We start from the raw sequence: 16,493 nt of genomic DNA, 5'->3' as shown, positions 1-16,493 counted from the left end.
TTTGGCAAGTTGTAATTCAGGAAGGCAGAAAAATCAATTTTAATATGAAAAAAGAAAGTATTTGACAGCCAAGATAATCAGCATTTATGCAAACTGAAAATTACTTGCCCGCCAAAACAACCATTTGTGAAGATTTAAGAAAATATAGAAAATGTTACGACTGTTTATAAGTTAAAATTCATTGCGTCTACCTTGAATCCATAGGATATATTTTTAGCTTATTTTTGTTTTTAAAAAATCTATGAACATAGCAACTATATTTAAAATAGTTTACACTATAATGGGCATATTTATTATGGTTATAGTTAATAATCATATATAATGAGATAGACTTAAATCATGTGTTGGAAATTTAAGTTATTTCAGTTATGCTGTCATAATAAACATTTATTTTTCTCCAAGTCTTCTATATGTCATTCGTCTCTTTCTCTTTTCTGGGCTAAGCTTAGAATAAGAGCCAATAAAACCTGGGATTCAATCTGTCTTCTCAATAAAATTATTGGTACCATTCGTGGTCATAGGAGTCTTCAGTGGTTCTTTATATACTCTTCTTTGGCAATGATTATACTTTAGTTTTGGGGCATATGTGACTAGCGGCATTTAATAACAAAAAGATAACATCTCATAATGTTATATTACAACCAGTCCTTCCACTAATTTAAATTCAGATTCATTTTCTTTATTTAAGAAAAGCAAATTTGTTTGGAAATACCAAGAGGGAACAGAAGTGGCCATTTCACAGTGCTTTATGATTTAAAAAAATCAGAAAACTTAACTAATATACCTTGTGTACTTAGCATCTGTTTATCAGAAATACCAGTGGTTACTAATTAATTAACTGATTGAACAAATAAAGTCTATTCATTATACACTTTTGTACAAAGAGGATTTCATTTGGAGAAAAATTTCTACTCTGACATGATTGAGAGAAAAAGGATAATCTTGGACGACATCAAATTAAGTGTGACTAGTTTGTAGTGGCTGATTTAACATATGACATAGACATTAACTCTGGGTATATTATGGGCTTTAGTGTAGGATCGCTAGAAGGATGTGATAGATGCATGTGTAAAAACTATTTTAAACATGCATTACATGTTCTAATTCTACGAGTATGCTGGAAGTGTCTAGACAATAAATTTTAACTATAACCATAATTGTGAGACAAAGCTAAAAGTGAGACAAAGCTAAAAGTGCGACAAAGCTAACCAGAGCCACCTGGGGAAGGAAAGAGCCTCAAGGACTTGTTTACACAGTTGTTTCTAGGGGAAAAAAGAAAAAAAAATGCGGTCTTCAGTCCAAGACCTGTCAATCCAATTTTTAAAGATTGATTAGGTAGCTGAGTTTTTCTTCCTTTTATCCTTGGAGAAAATGAAAAATAACACTTTCTCTTCTACTTTAGACTCACCATTCATATATTTATGACAGTTTGGTCTCACCTGAGCCATCTCTTTTCTAGGACAAATTATGCTAACTCTTTCTGTCTGTCCCCATAGGTCCTATTTTTCAACCATTAAATCATCTTATTGTTCTTTCTTGTATCTTTTCCAGTTTCTTCAGTCCCTTTAAAATTCTGAAGTCTTAAATTTGATATCTTTGCATATATTTATGTTAGATGAGTTAGAACTTTAGGAGCGTTATTTCTTCCTGCTAAGTGAGAGAGATGGTCACTATGACAGGTAGATTGGAGAAAGGAGATAAGAAGAAAAAGAGAAGCCAGATGAGCAACTTAATATTCAAGTTATTGGATTTCTATGATCAGAAATAGCAAAACCTGTGTCTGGAAAATGTCACAAAGGTTTTTAATAAGTCCTTTGGAAGATACCAAAACACAAAAAATTATCAGAAACAACCAGAGCTACTTAAAAAATCTTTCAAAAAGATTTTTTTATCTTTTATAAAAGATAAAAGATAACTTTATGCTTATTTTTACTAATTATCCTTCTGTAAAGGAAAAGATTAGTAAGTGAGCTCCAAATTCAGAGCAAAAAATAACAGAGAAAGATGGCCACTGCCAACTCAAGAAAAGGGATAGGAATTTAGCATGAGAGTGAGTGAGCTTATCTTAATTAGGGGCTAGAACCATTTTTCAAGCAATATTATTGACAGAGGGAACATTTGTGGAGTGTGGCCTAGTAAAGAATTATTTTTTCCTTTTTGGTAGTACATGGTCACAAGGCAAAGTGCGCTATTGGCTCTGTTGATGCACTGTCTTGGGTTTATAGCATTGCATTGTCTTCTCTACAGCATCATGTTGATTTGGGGTGATTGGGATATTATAGTTGGTTCAACCTCTCCATTCCATGAGGGACAAAAAGGAAACTATAATGTTGTAAATAAAAGAAGTTTCCCTCTGTAGCAGTTACTGTGAGAGAATAGTTCCACTATAATAAAAACCTTGAATAAAAGCCCTAAACTTTTTATTACTTCAATTTAAGTGCATTGATAATTTTATTTACTATTTCTTGAATTTTATATTTAACTTCAAACCTAAGGTCTTATCTATGTTCAAAACAAAATACCTGGCTTTTACCCTACTCTATATCCTGGGTCATGTACCACAAAATGGGGTGAACTGCTCCATTGGCTCTACAAAAGAGAGGAATGCAGTCACCACAAAAGGGTGGTACTGTGTTCTTTCCAATATCCTCCTTTTAAATCGACACGAAATAATAGGGATCACAACAAAGTCAGCTTACAACAGCTTTAATTCCCCAGATGGAAAGCTGCACGATAAACCCACTGCAGCTTTATTTTCACTTTAAGGTGGGATAAAACTATACATCCGCCATGCCCATATTGGAAAGCCACAGGCAGATCTTAGAGGGCTCTTGCATTGAATGGTGTGCAGTAGTGAGATATTTGTATTTTGTGCTAACCCCTCTTCGAAAGCTAATGCAGTGTGGTCTTACCATTTTTGCAGACAGGACAACATTGTTCTGGTTCATAGACTGGGTTGACACACTCAGGAACTGCGCAGTCTGCTACAACACAGTGAACTTCATTGCTGGGCTCACAGCGACACCATTCACATGGAGAGGGCTAGGAACAAATCTAAAATTAGCCCCTTTTCTCCTATAACTTAATGCTTGCACATTCATATGCTGTCAGAAGACAAAACATCAGTGCTTATTATTTTGGCTTTACTGTATTAATTCCATTTACCATGTCTATGATCATTCTCCCCCGGTGAAAGGCAACCTAGATACCCAAGCCACAGTGGATTACAACCTGCACTCGGGATGCTGTGAACAAGTAAAGCACCTGTTTATGACTTTTCCTATATCTTATGTTCCTACTTTCCAGAGAAATATTTGCATAACTAATATGTCATCTCCTGGTTTGTTTTCCAGATGTACTGATTGCTCTGACCTCCTCTGGTAAATAGGCATTCTACTGGAACATGTAAGATAATTTTTGCCATCTGTCATTTTATTCTTCTTGAGAAAGGAGAATTACTGAGAAACAAGAAAATGGTAAGTGGACATCTGTACCCTTTGTGTGAACTCTTTTTCAAGCTAACTTAGACTTCAAATGGCATTTTTCTATGTGAATATTAGAGAAGATTGCATTTAGGAACCAAACATCCAGGTACTGCCTCTTGAAAGATTCAGTGAATACCTTTCATCTTGCCTGCTTGCTTTTATGAATGAACAAATCGACTGGCTTAAAAAGCCACTATGTAAGAGTCAAAGACTCTAAAAATGGAACTAAAAATGATAATTAAGGGAAAAAAATTAAGCATCAGAAAAGAACATTTGTTTTTGCAGTACTTACCAACCGAGAGTGTTTGGAATTTTCTGTTTCCTTTCTAGAAACTGCCTATGGCACAAATAATCTAAAGCAGGGGCCACCCTCTGACTTTCTCATCCTTTGTAAGTTCTATCTCTACTTTTCTCATGGAACAGAAGTTTAAAATTCTGGAATGAAAATTTGGAGGTGTCAGAAGTCATACAATGTCCACACTTTTCAAATCAAGCCATTTGTTCTTAGAAAGTTCTGCCTCCAATCTGATGCCACAGATCCTCACCTGCAAACTGTGCTAATTAAAGCCCTCTTCCCTTGTTTCAGTGACTACTGTCCAAAACCCTTGTCAGCTCTTATTTCTTCCCTGGATCTGACAATCTGTGTAATATCAATGCTGCTTAACTCGGGCAGTCTGTAGGTGTAGATGGCAACCCTTCAACTAATTATTTTAAAAATTCATTTTGTTTTTGCTTTTTGCTTGGAGAATGAAAGCCTAACTTTAAATTACTTTGCTTTCAAATTTAGTATGAACAAAACAATTAGCCATAGGATCTGTGGTAAAGTATTGCTATTTGTTAACATGATCAATACATTTTTGAAGTGTGCAGTTAAAGTCTTTACCATGTGGTGAGTTGTGTTTAAAGATTTCAGAGAAATCTATTGCATTCTCAGGTTGAGATTTTTCTGATGCTTTTCTGCTAAATAATCTCAGCAAATTAAGAAAAAGATTAGAATCTACAGTACATTATTTAATGGAGAAAATTAGCAAATAAGAGATGGAAACTCTTGTTGCTCTTTTGCTCCTTATTTTGCAAACCTCATTGTGATATCTAAGATTCCCAAGCAAATTTGTCAGAATTTTCCCCTTTCCTTGGTTAATTACAAAGAAGTATTTTCACATAGCCTTCTGAAATGCAGCAAAGACTTGGATTGTATTTACTGCCAATATGGGGGAAAAAGGAAGCCACTAGTATAATCCTTTCCCCACAGCTAGCATTGTTTATTCTTTCTGGTTTCCTTCTTGTTGAAGGAAGGGCTGGTTTGTACAACTCTAGTGAACTGATTCAGGGAATAAAAATTCTGAAGAGAATCCTAATTTTCAAATTCAAAATGTTTACTTCAAAATAACTATAGTCTTAAGAAAGATTTGTTGAATGATTAGATTCCCAACTCTGATGAGGAACATCATTCTAATGTAAACACTGACATTGTGCTAAGCAATTTTCCTATATTTACTCACTTATTTCTTGTAATAATTCTATGAAGCAAGACTTGTTTTTATCTTCATCTCACAGATGAGGAAATTGACTGAGAAAGGTTTAATAGCTTTCCCAGGGCCTATGGTAGTAAGAAGCAAAGGCAGGATTTGAATCCAGTAGCCTAACTGCTATAATGGACTGCCACTTGGTAACAAGAATCACCATTCTGTGTACTGATGCTCTCGCTAAGAAAGAGAAGTCCATTAACTTGGGTGTTTGGTGCATAATGAGATGATTATGGAAACTTAGAGCTTTTTAACTTTCTACAAATGTGAGTTAGAAAACTGTAGTTGCCAAAGTTAGGTGGCCACAAGGGTTGCATTCTTGGGGACCTCAGCATCTTCAAGCTTTGGAGCCCGGTAAGTAGATGTGCAGGCATCTGGAGAAGTGTTAACAGGTAATAATTCAGTAAAGACCAATAAAGCATTGGAAACTGAGAAATATTCTGACGAAGAGCTAAGACCACAAGGCTTAGTGATAAGAGTATATCTGATTCTTTGAAGAGGGTTTGAATAGTGAAAAACATAAATGAGAAAAGTAAAAACATCACATTAATCATTGGTGGCTTCTCACCCTGCCCTGAACTTGGCTTTATTTATGTACTGTACGCCATCCCTTTCTGACTCAGAATCTCTTATACGCATGTGATTTCCTCTTCTGTTTTCATTAAATTGTTTTTACAAATGATCTGTCTCTATTTTAGTGCACTTTTTCTCGTGTCAAGCCTCCATGTGCCCCCTCTGATCCCACTGTAAACACTCAATCAAATGTAACCCATCGACCTCACGCTAGAACCCCTTTCCATCCTCTCCAGACGTGCCAAGCCTCTTCCCTTTCATAATCTTACAATTCCGGAACTATTGTTGTCCTCTTGCTCAACTTGACTTTCTCCATTGCCCCTGCCTGCCCCTGCATTTGTAAAAAGATATTGCTTGAACAGGAATAAGTTACTAGGAGTGTGCAGGGTGCTACTTTGACATTAAGTTTAAAAATACTTCCCACTTACAGTATAAAACTCATGGTTCTTTGGATAAATCTTTACATCTTAAGCATTGAGCTGGTTACAGATTTCCTTGTATTGGGTTGTTCCATGTTGAAAACTATAGATTAAACTTGAAAATGTCCCTGTAAAACCAAAGGTTAAAGAATAAAGCTATCCTTAGAGAAACAGAGAATGCCGAAACAAGTACCTGGAAAAATTATTTCTACTAGCATTTTTTAAGAAGAACATGTGAAATTATGACTAGTGCATGGCTTTTGCCAGCTAGAGATTGGTAAGTATGGTGATTGAATTATACCATCCTAAAATTTTATACAAGAAAACTCTTTTTCTAAGAAACCTCACAGAACACTTTATTTCTATGCACTCTTTAGAAAATAAAGTAACATTCACTCACTCACTACTGGTTTTTTTTTTTTTTTTTTTTTTTTTTTACTTTAGCATGCATTTTTATTTGTGAGAAGTGGCATAGCATATTGATTAAAGGCATAAGTTCTTAGGTTAAACTATCTGCTTATAAATCCTCAACCCATCACTTGCTACCTATGTGATATCAGACGAATTACTTACTACTTGCAATCCTCAGTCAATGGCATAATAATAATCATCACTCACCTATGTTGTACAAATGAGAAAATATATGTAATAAGGTTAGCTTAGGATTTTAAATGCAATAATTCATCAGCTAGTACCAGCTTTTTTAGACTGTGAAAAAATTGATAATGCAGAAAGTCATTCATCAAAAGATCGTAACAGAATGGCATATACAAGATAATGATAATAATGCCAATTCAGAGGAATATATGAATAAATTTTGGAGGGATTAAGCAAAAACAAATAGTTACTATGATTAAACTACAAGTACTTTTTTTGACTTATTTAATGAAAATATTTTTATTAGAAAATTCTATTTATCTTTATAAATTATGTATTCTTTCTTGCATCTATATAGTCTATCAATTTTTAAAATTATACTTTAAGTTCTAGGGTACATTTGCACAATGTGCAGGTTTGTTACATATGTATACATTGCCATATTGGTGTGCTGTGCCCATTAACTTGTCATTTACATTAGGTATATCTCCTAATGCTATCCCTCCCCCTGCCCCCACCTCACAACAGGCCCTGGTGTGTGATGTTCCTCTTCCTGTGTCCAAGTGATCTCATTGTTCAGTTCCCACCTATGAGTGAGAACGTATGGTGTTTGTTTTTTTGTCCATGTGATAGTTTGCTAAGAATGATGGTTTCCAGCTTCATTCATGTCCCTACAAAGGACATGAACTCATCCTTTTTTTATGGCTACATTGTATTCCATGGTGTATATGTGCCACATTTTCTTAATCCAGTCTATCACTGATGGACATTTGCGTTGGTTCCAAGTCTTTGCTATTGTGAATAGTGTGACAATAAACATACATGTGCATATGTCTTTATAGCAGCATGATTTATAATCCTTTGCGTATTTACCCAGTAATGGGATGACTGGGTCATATGGTATTTTTAGTTCTAGATCCTTGAGGAATCACCACACTGTCTTCCAGAATGGTTGAACTAGTTTACAGTTCCACCAACGGTGTAAAAATGTTCCTATTTCTCCACATCCTCTCCAGCACCTGTTGTTTCCTGACTTTTTAATGATCACTTTTCTAACTGGTGTGAGATAGTATCTCATTGTGGTTTTGATTTGCATTTCTCTGATGGCTAGTGATGATGAGCATTTTTTCATGTGTCTGTGGGCTGCATAAATGTCTTCTTTTGAAAAGTGCCTGTTCATATCCTTTGCCCACTTTTTGATGGGGTTGTTTTTTTCTTGTAAATTTGTTTGAGCTCTTTGTAGATTCTGGATATTAGCCCTTTGTCAGATGAGTAGATTGCAAACATTTTTTCCCATTCTGTAGGTTGCCTGTTCACTCGGATGGTAGTTTCTTTTGCTGTGCAGAAGCTCTTTAGTTTAATTAGATCCCATTTGTCAATTTTGGCTTTTGTTGTCATTGCTTTTGGTGTTTTAGACATGAAGTCCTTGCCCATGCCGATGTCCTGAATGGTATTGCCTAGATTTTCTTCTAGGGTTTTTATGGTTTTAGGTCTAACATTTAAGTCTTATCGTTAGTATCCATGCCTGTCACTCACTACTTTTTCATAAATTTTAGTTGAAATTAGGATTAGAGGTCAAATTTACTTGTTTATACGTATATTTATATATAATATGTATATCAGGTGGCTTGAGCAGTTAATATATTTGTTTTAAATTTGTTATTTCTCCAGCTTAGTGTTTTTAAATAACTAATGTGGAACTCCATTTAAGCAATTTCTGCTATCTCTGAATACAAATATACACATTTATTTTCTTGAGATGGAGTCTTACTCTGTTGCCCATACTGGAGTGCAGTGGCACAGTCTTGGCTCACTTCAACTTCTGCCTCCTGGGTTTAAGTGATTCTCCTGCCTCAGTCTCCCAAGTAGCTGGGATTACAGGTGCACACCACCAGGCCTGGCTAATTTTTGTGTTTAGGAAAGACAGGGTCTCACCATATTGGCCAGGCTGGTATCGAATTCCTGACCTCAAATTATCCACCCACCTCGGCCTCCCAAAGTGCTAGGATTATAGGTATGAGCCACTGTGACTGGTCCTAAATACATACCTTGTATGGCAATTCCAAATGCTGTCCCAGCTGGCCCGAGATTATAAAGGGATTTCCTGCTACATACAGTAAAGATAATAGGGCAAAAGGAGACTATTTCATAAATATTGGTTTAGGTGACTAAAATCAAAATTGTTATTAGAAACCTCAGATAAAGAGTAATTGTGAATGGTGAGATTGGTCACTATAAATCACTAAGGAAAAATCAAAGAATGAAAAGCAATGAACCCATTTTCTTTTCCTGAAGTCTCATCATGTAGGTGTCAACTCAAATGCCACCTCTCCAGGGAGGTCTTCCCTGATGACTCAGGTCATCCAGCCCCTTCATCTTCTCTGTCCAACATGTCAACCATTCAGAGCTCTCATCAGTCTGTGAAATTTATCTTATTGATTTGTTTACATTTTTTGGTAAATTGCTCCTGTCCTCATAGATTCTAATCTCCTTATATACTGTTCATTGTTGTATTCTCGGCACCTAGAAGACATCTTAGCACGATGGATACCCAACAAATATTTGTTAACTAAAATGCATAATCATGTATGTATAATCTATGTTTTCTTATTTGCTAAACCATATCTCTGGGCGGCTTCATCTGTGTTCACTATGCGTGTAAATGACTTTGAGTCAATGAGATGTTTGTGTCTTATTTAAATATTATAAAGGGCACTTTGGGGAAAACGGTTTTTGACTGTGAGTCATGAAATAACTATTTGGGTTCCAACATTATGGCAATGCACATAAACTCACCATCTAAAGGTAATTTTAAATTCATAATATTCATCATGCAGATCACAGGTAAGTCAATCTTCAAGCACTCCATCGACTAGGCTATCTAGCAGTAGATGATTACCAACTTTTATTGCATTAGAAAATACTGTGCTAACTAAATTTGGACAAGAATATATGCAGAGGAATTGCTAAAGGATCTGAGAAAAAGATAGTCTCATTTTATAATGTGTATCAATTTTAATGGTTGCTTATTAAGCACAACAATTTAGCATATTAGAAAATCGTTTTTGAGAAAAAGTCCTGATTTTAAACATGTCAATTTTCCAAAAGGATGGGATAGAGTACAAAGCTCAACAGCACACATTTTGAATATTCTGAGAAACAACACTCGATTCTTAGAAAGCTCCTTGTGAATACTGTTGAAAGCTGAAGGGATGGATACACAAATAGATGGGATATATTCTAAGAGCCAAGTTTATACTTACTAACCCTATAAATGGGTTTCCTTCTGATCAAGTGAGAAGAGGCTTCAGAGACCAAGGGGTACTTCATTTCTTTCATAATAAGCGAAAATGATCAAAGAAAATACATCTTTGTTTACTTTTCAAAAAACCCCCATTAAGCAACTATTTAAAATCTAATCTTTTCCACAAAGGAAAAAACACAGCTTTTAGAAGCACTCTTCTTTTAGAGATAATTTATGCCATAAATTTTTATCACTTTAAGGAACAAATCTCATTACTTTCAAACCATATGAAAATTTAGAAGACTCTGTTTCAAAGTTGCTGATGCCTCTCAGGAATGTCACTGTTCACTTCATTAAAATATACATTAAATTACAAACTGCAAAAGTATTTAGCATCCCCTGCCACTCTTGTAGCCAGTAATTTGCATGCAACAGATGTCACCTAATAATCAACTGATCCAATGGGTTTTAACCAAAATTCACAATCATCTAAAAGATGACCCATAGCATCACTGATTAAAATGCTCCTCAGCGTTCCTGGTCTAATGAGATTGTGATGACCTATTCAGCGATCCGCTCTATTGATTGGAGCATATTTGGAACACTGAGGTTGTAACTCATCAAATTATGGACATCAAGCTGAAACTTCTTTAAGAATTTTAATACTGAGGAAGCAAATAATAATAAAAAAAGATGCACAGAGTTTTTAAAAATAACCATCTCAGTTACTCAGCAAATGTATATCGTGGTATTATTATCTGCATTATGAGTTAAGTAGTAGCTGTTCTGGCTTTTTCTGGTGGAGTTCATATTTTGATAATACATTGTGGAATATATTATTTTCAGTGTGTCTATCAAAAAATATTTCATTTTTGTTGAAAACATAAGCATTTTAGTGAAATGACTGCAGAGTGCATGTAGCTTTGCCCATGTAGATATAATAAACTAGGTAGGTAACAAACTACAATTCAGAAATATGATATCTAATTAAAAAAATATTCAATATATTCATTAAATATACACTGTATACAAAGTAGTATATATAAGGTATACCGAGATGAACTATGTATCTCTCCTACTCCAATAAATGAAATCTAAAAGAAGAGTTGAAATATTTTTAAAAACAAATTTTGATGTTTTTGAAAGACAAATACCTTTTCTGTAAGAATAACTGATGGTACTGTTACAGTAGAAAACCTAACCACTGGATTTAATCTTTCTATTTTTATTCGCATGCACTCTGAGCTAAAGTGAAATATAAGAAGATTGGAAAACATTGATGAAGTACCCAATTGTAATTATTAATTATCAAGTAAAAAAAAGTTTACTCATTCTTGAAATTTTGTCATTGTTGTTACACAACATTTTATCAATGTTCTATTTTTTTTTTTCCCCTAAAACTATTTTCTTTCTGGCCAGGCATGGTGGCTCACGCTTGTAATTCCAGCACTTTGGGAGGCTGAGGTGGGTAGATCACCCGAGGTCAGGAGTTCGAGACCAGCCTGGCCAACATGGTGAAACCTCACCTGTACTAAAAATACAAAAATTAGCTAGGCATGGTGGCAGGTGACTGTAGTCCCAGCTACTCAGGAGGCTGAGGCAGTAGAATTGCTTGAACCCAGGAGGCAGAGGTTGCAGTGAGCCAAGACTGCACCATTGCACTCCAGCCTGGACAACACAGTGAGACTCTGTTTCAAAAGAAAAATAATACTAAATAATAAAATAATTTTTTTCCAAAATAAAGTTTTAAAAAGATACTTTAGTATATATTTAAAGGCAGGTAACCCATAGTTTTATTCTGCCTATACCAACAAACTGATGGTGTGAAGAACCAATATTTTTCCTCAACAGTTTCAAGGAGTCTCATGACAATAAAATGCAGCTTCTTTCGAAATATGAAGAAAACATATAAATGTAAATTTAAAAAAATGTAGGTAAGGAGAAGGTAAGCAACAATATCTCTTTATTTGCAATCAAAGAATTTTTTTTTTAAAGTAGGTACAGTATACTTATCAAGGAAATACCAAGGTATATTTAAGAGAGGAAAAAGATAATTTAGCTGCCTTTATGATCATCAAAGGAGGGCCCAAACATATAGGCAAAAACTTGAGGATTTAATATAAAATCAAGGTTTTGATGATCACACATATACTTCTGAAATACTCTGGAAAAGCAGCAGTCCTTAGTCCTTCACTGACAAGCTGGATTGACAGTTGGCTTTGGTACAAAAAGCATTCTTGACAATGCAACTGAGTACTGTCATCAGAACCCATGTATTTTCCTGCTGAAGGTGCTACATTTATCACCCATTTATGCAACAGGAAAAAAGTGAGTAACTGTATAACTTCAAAACTTTTCTCTTGATACTGGAAAGGAGAGATTTTTGATATCAGACAAAGAATCAGTCACCTACAACAGCAATAAAACAAGGTCACATATGGTTGGGGAAGAGTACATCACTTTGAGAATTCTACAGCCTGAAAGAATCATAGGAGATGAATACGACCTGGCCTATTCTTCAGAAAACACTGAAAGGAAGTGATAACAGAAAAGAGAAAGAGCCATAACAGCCTGTTAAAAGTGTGTGGATGACAGTGAATTCAAGGCCTTTTAGGGTCTAAGGGATGGGAGTTATCGCCCTGGAACAACCCAACCTATTTGTATTGGAAGTGCGCATCAGATTATTTCTCAGGAACTCCCCCCCTTTTTTTTTTGCCACTGTCTCTGTGCAAAGATTTTCTAAAAATTGGAATTTTTTCTTCATTTACTATTTGCTGATGTCATACTTTGACAGGTTATGAAGAAAGAGTAATTAAAATATAATAATAAGTGCTTTATAACTGCTGGTATTGAAATATATTTCTAATTTTTAAAGTCCAAACAGTAATTTCCTACTGAATTTGATAGTTCATTATTTGATGCTTAGTTCATAGCTTACCTCACTCCACAAAAATATATTGAGATGGCTTATAGGCAGTAACATGAAAGCACATTTTAATTTAAAAAATCTTGACTGAATACTTTCTTGATAAACCTCTCTGCTTTAGTGTATAACTTTGGGACAAGGTATGGCAGAAGCAGGGATGATTTTGTAACTATGTATAAAAATTGTTAGTGCTATCACCCAGTGGAACTTGCTATATGATAACGTGAAATAAGCACATTTGTAGCTGAAATCCTGGCATGAAATGCTACTTGCTGTTCTACCTTGGACAGGTTACTTAAACCTCTTGAGCCTGGGTTTTTCATTTGCAAGATGGAGTTAATTTAATATTAAGAGTATTCTAGTTTTCTCATTGCATTGTTTTGAGACTAAATGATATAATACGTGAAAGCGCATGTAAATGATGCGGCATTGATTACATGACTATGATTGCCATCATAGCTTTCAACTTCAACAGAGTTTCCTTCCCCACTCTGTCCATTTGCAATGGCTGTGTATTCCTCAAGGGAGCATATTAGTTATAACTTATTTTTATTATGGCATAATGATATTCATTATGAATTATTTGAAATGTTGAATTTGTAAAAGATACAGTCAGTCCTTCATATCCATGGGTTTCATATGCATGGATTCAACCCACTGTGAATCAAAAATACTGTATTGGAGAGGAAATGGATGGTTGTCTGTACTAAACATTTACAGACTATTTTTCTTACCATTATTACTAAACAATACAGTATAACAAACTATCACATAGCATTTATGTTGTATTTGAAATTATAAGTAATCTAGAAATAAAGTGTGTGGGAGCATGTGCATAGGCTATATGCAAATACTAATCCATTTTATGTAAGAAATTTGTATCTTACAGTTTTACAGAGTATTTGCAGATTTTGGTATTGGAGAGGATTTGGAGCCAATCCTCTGCGGATACCTAGGGACAATTGTACATCTTTCAGAGTTTTGAAAGCAATCTGTGTTACATCTCTAAAGCACAGCAATGTTTGCACTCAAATTGAGGTTCGATTGAGAATGGCATTGGACAGTATTTTTAGATAGTTAATTAGATTCTTATTTACAGAGATGAAACTTCAATCTTTAATCAGAATCTTGCCAAAAACAGATTTTTAACAGGGTAACTTTAGCTCACAGTTTTTGGAGTCTTGATTTAAGTATCTTTTAGTTTCAATGTGAATGTCCTAGAGTCTCATTAACAAAAGAAAAATTCTCTGATTCTCCTTTTTGTCTCTAATGAAGCTTTCTACATCTCAGCAGTCAAAGGTTTGCAATTTTAGCAGGATTTTATTTTTAATGTTGGGGGAAAATTAAAGTTACACTGAACAATTTTATTTTTTTCTCTGTCATATTTAGGAGAGAGCAATAAAGCTAACATGCAGTGAAAGTAAGTGAAGTATTAGAGAGCTGTGGCTCTTCTCTCACTATAAAACATGAGTTCATTTGGTAATCATCATGAGTTTTTACAATGGCAGAAGTCTGCATTTCTAAGACTGCAAGAATCATTAACAAGTTTTGTATTTTCTTTTTTAAAAATTTGTATTTCACTGATTTAGAATTGTGTTTTTAATCTCTAAATTGGCAAAAATAATCCTGGCCAATCCTCACTGCATTCAGAATGCAGTTTGTTTTTTAAATGGATAGGAATGTGCCTTGGAAGCATACTTCTTTTGACAGTGGGAGCTTTTTAAAATGAAACCAATCAAGCCCTATAAATCTGGAGCAGGAAAAGAATTTTCCTTATGTTAGCAATGTGCCACATTTCTGTGAAAAAGAGGGGACTAAACATGAAATAGACTTATAATTGAACACCTTCAACATTACAGGAAATATATACACCCAAAATGAAAACTACAGTATCTCTACCACATTACTTGCATAATGTTCATAGTGAATTAATCAAAGCTGATAAGATATGAGAGAAAACACCAGAGTTAGAGTTAGAAGACCTTTCTTGATCTGTCAAGTTTGATATCTCCATTTATAAGACAAAGACAAAAGCACAAATTTCTCTGAATCTCAGTTTTCTCATTTGTGAAATGGGAGTGAAAATATTTTAGGATTCAATAATTTAATAAGGAAATGCATGTGCAACATACTTAATGAAATTGCCAACTATTATTGGTATTTGTTTCAGGCACAAATCTAGTTTTGTTGCTTCTTTGATCTAAGCCCTTTGGTGACTGTCTACTCAGTTCAGACTTTGACCCAAGCTCCTTAGCCTAGCGTTCATGCTGTGAACTGGTCCCACGCTCCCGCCTCACTCTTATTTCTCTCTAACTCTCTATACTCTATGCTCTTGTCACTCAGGTTGACACCGTTTCTCTAAGCTTTGCCTTTATGTTTGCAAACTTTCCAATTTTGTCTAAACTACTTTTAATGCATTGAAACCCCCACTCTTAGCTATCTTCCTTTAGTTCTTAAGACTGAATTACTTTTTTTTTTTTTTCTGAGAGAAAGTCTTGCTCTGTCAACCAGGCTGGAGTGCAATGGCTGGAACTCGGCTCACTGAAACTTCTGCCCAGGGGTTCAAGTGATTCTCCTACCTCAGCCTGCCAAGTAGCTGGGACTATAGGCACCCACTATCATGCCGGGCTAATCTTTGTGTTTTCAGTAGAGACGGGGTTTCACCATGTTGGCCAGGCTGGTCTTGAACTCCTGACCTCAGGTGATCTGCTTGCCTCAGCCTCCCAAAGTGCTGGTTTTACAGGGGTGAGCCACCGTGCCCAGTCTGAATTCTTTCTTCATCTGAGTTCCTAGAGCAGTCATCACAAACCACTTGTCATCAGTGGCACCTGCATTTTTCCTTTAGATAGACTAGGAGCACCTTGAGGGTCAGATTTCTGTCTTCCGTATTTTGGTACAGCCCACAAGATCTACCGCTTCTCTATATGAAAGGGATATTTATTTAATGGGATCAAACTATGGATTGTCTATGTAAGCTGATTTTAAAAATGTAATAATGGACTGAGTACCTAAGTAAGCAGAAATAATGTATACATGTTTTCACTTAATATAATCCTGAGTATATCTATTATATTAAAGACAACTTTTTGACTTATCAAAAGAGAACACATGGGATATAAAAAAGATAAAAAGTTAATCTTTATCTGTTTTATTTGAGAATTTTCAGAAAATGGAAAATTATTAAGTTATAACACATCAGTGCAAAAAGCAAAGCTATACTTTTCTGAGTCAGGAATGCAGAGAAATAGGACTTAACATGCCTGCTGTTAAGTATGTATACATTTAAAATAGGCACATCTACAGACTTTTTGAAATTTACTTGTGTGAAAAGAGATCCCTGAGACCACGCACTGCCAAAAGAGAACTGATAACCACCAGTACCCAAATGACTGTAACCTTCAAGAGTGCAAGTTAGAAGGATTTGGTGACAGCACAGTTTGAGAGAAGTAGAAAGGGAAGAATATCTGATTATAGATTAGGCAAGGATCAGCAAACCTTTTCTATATATGGTCAAATAGTAAATATTTTAGATTTTGTGGGTCATACAGTGCCTGGAACATTCTAAAAACAACCATAGACAATATGTGGTGAATTAGCATGGTTGTGTTTTAATAAAGCTTTATTAATAAAGTAGATTGTGAACTGGATCTGGCTCATGGAGCATAGTGTGTTGACCCTTGTCTTAGATAATCCATTATTTGTAATTGATATTACCACTATTTT

The 16,493-nt window shown here is 35.0% G+C and overlaps 1 protein-coding gene across 3 annotated transcripts in view; it reads right to left on the bottom strand.

The window, feature by feature from the left end:
- VWC2L (von Willebrand factor C domain containing 2 like) overlaps positions 1-16,493 on the bottom strand; it is a 168,397-nt gene that overhangs the window by 138,429 nt on the left and 13,475 nt on the right. For 2 of the 3 annotated variants that reach the window (XM_005574199.5, XM_045368382.3), the window contains exon 3: positions 2,913-3,042. The exons of the other annotated variant lie outside the window; for it this stretch is intronic. In XM_005574199.5, coding sequence (XP_005574256.1) covers positions 2,913-3,042 — 130 coding nt within the window. The remainder of the gene's footprint in view (positions 1-2,912; positions 3,043-16,493) is intronic. 3 annotated transcript variants of the gene reach the window in all.

This window comes from Macaca fascicularis, chromosome 12 (assembly GCF_037993035.2).
Source record: "Macaca fascicularis isolate 582-1 chromosome 12, T2T-MFA8v1.1".
NCBI classification, from domain to species: Eukaryota; Metazoa; Chordata; class Mammalia; order Primates; family Cercopithecidae; genus Macaca; species Macaca fascicularis.
The sequence above is the reverse complement of the archived record's forward strand: the minus strand, read 5'-3'. Positions and strand labels throughout refer to the sequence as shown.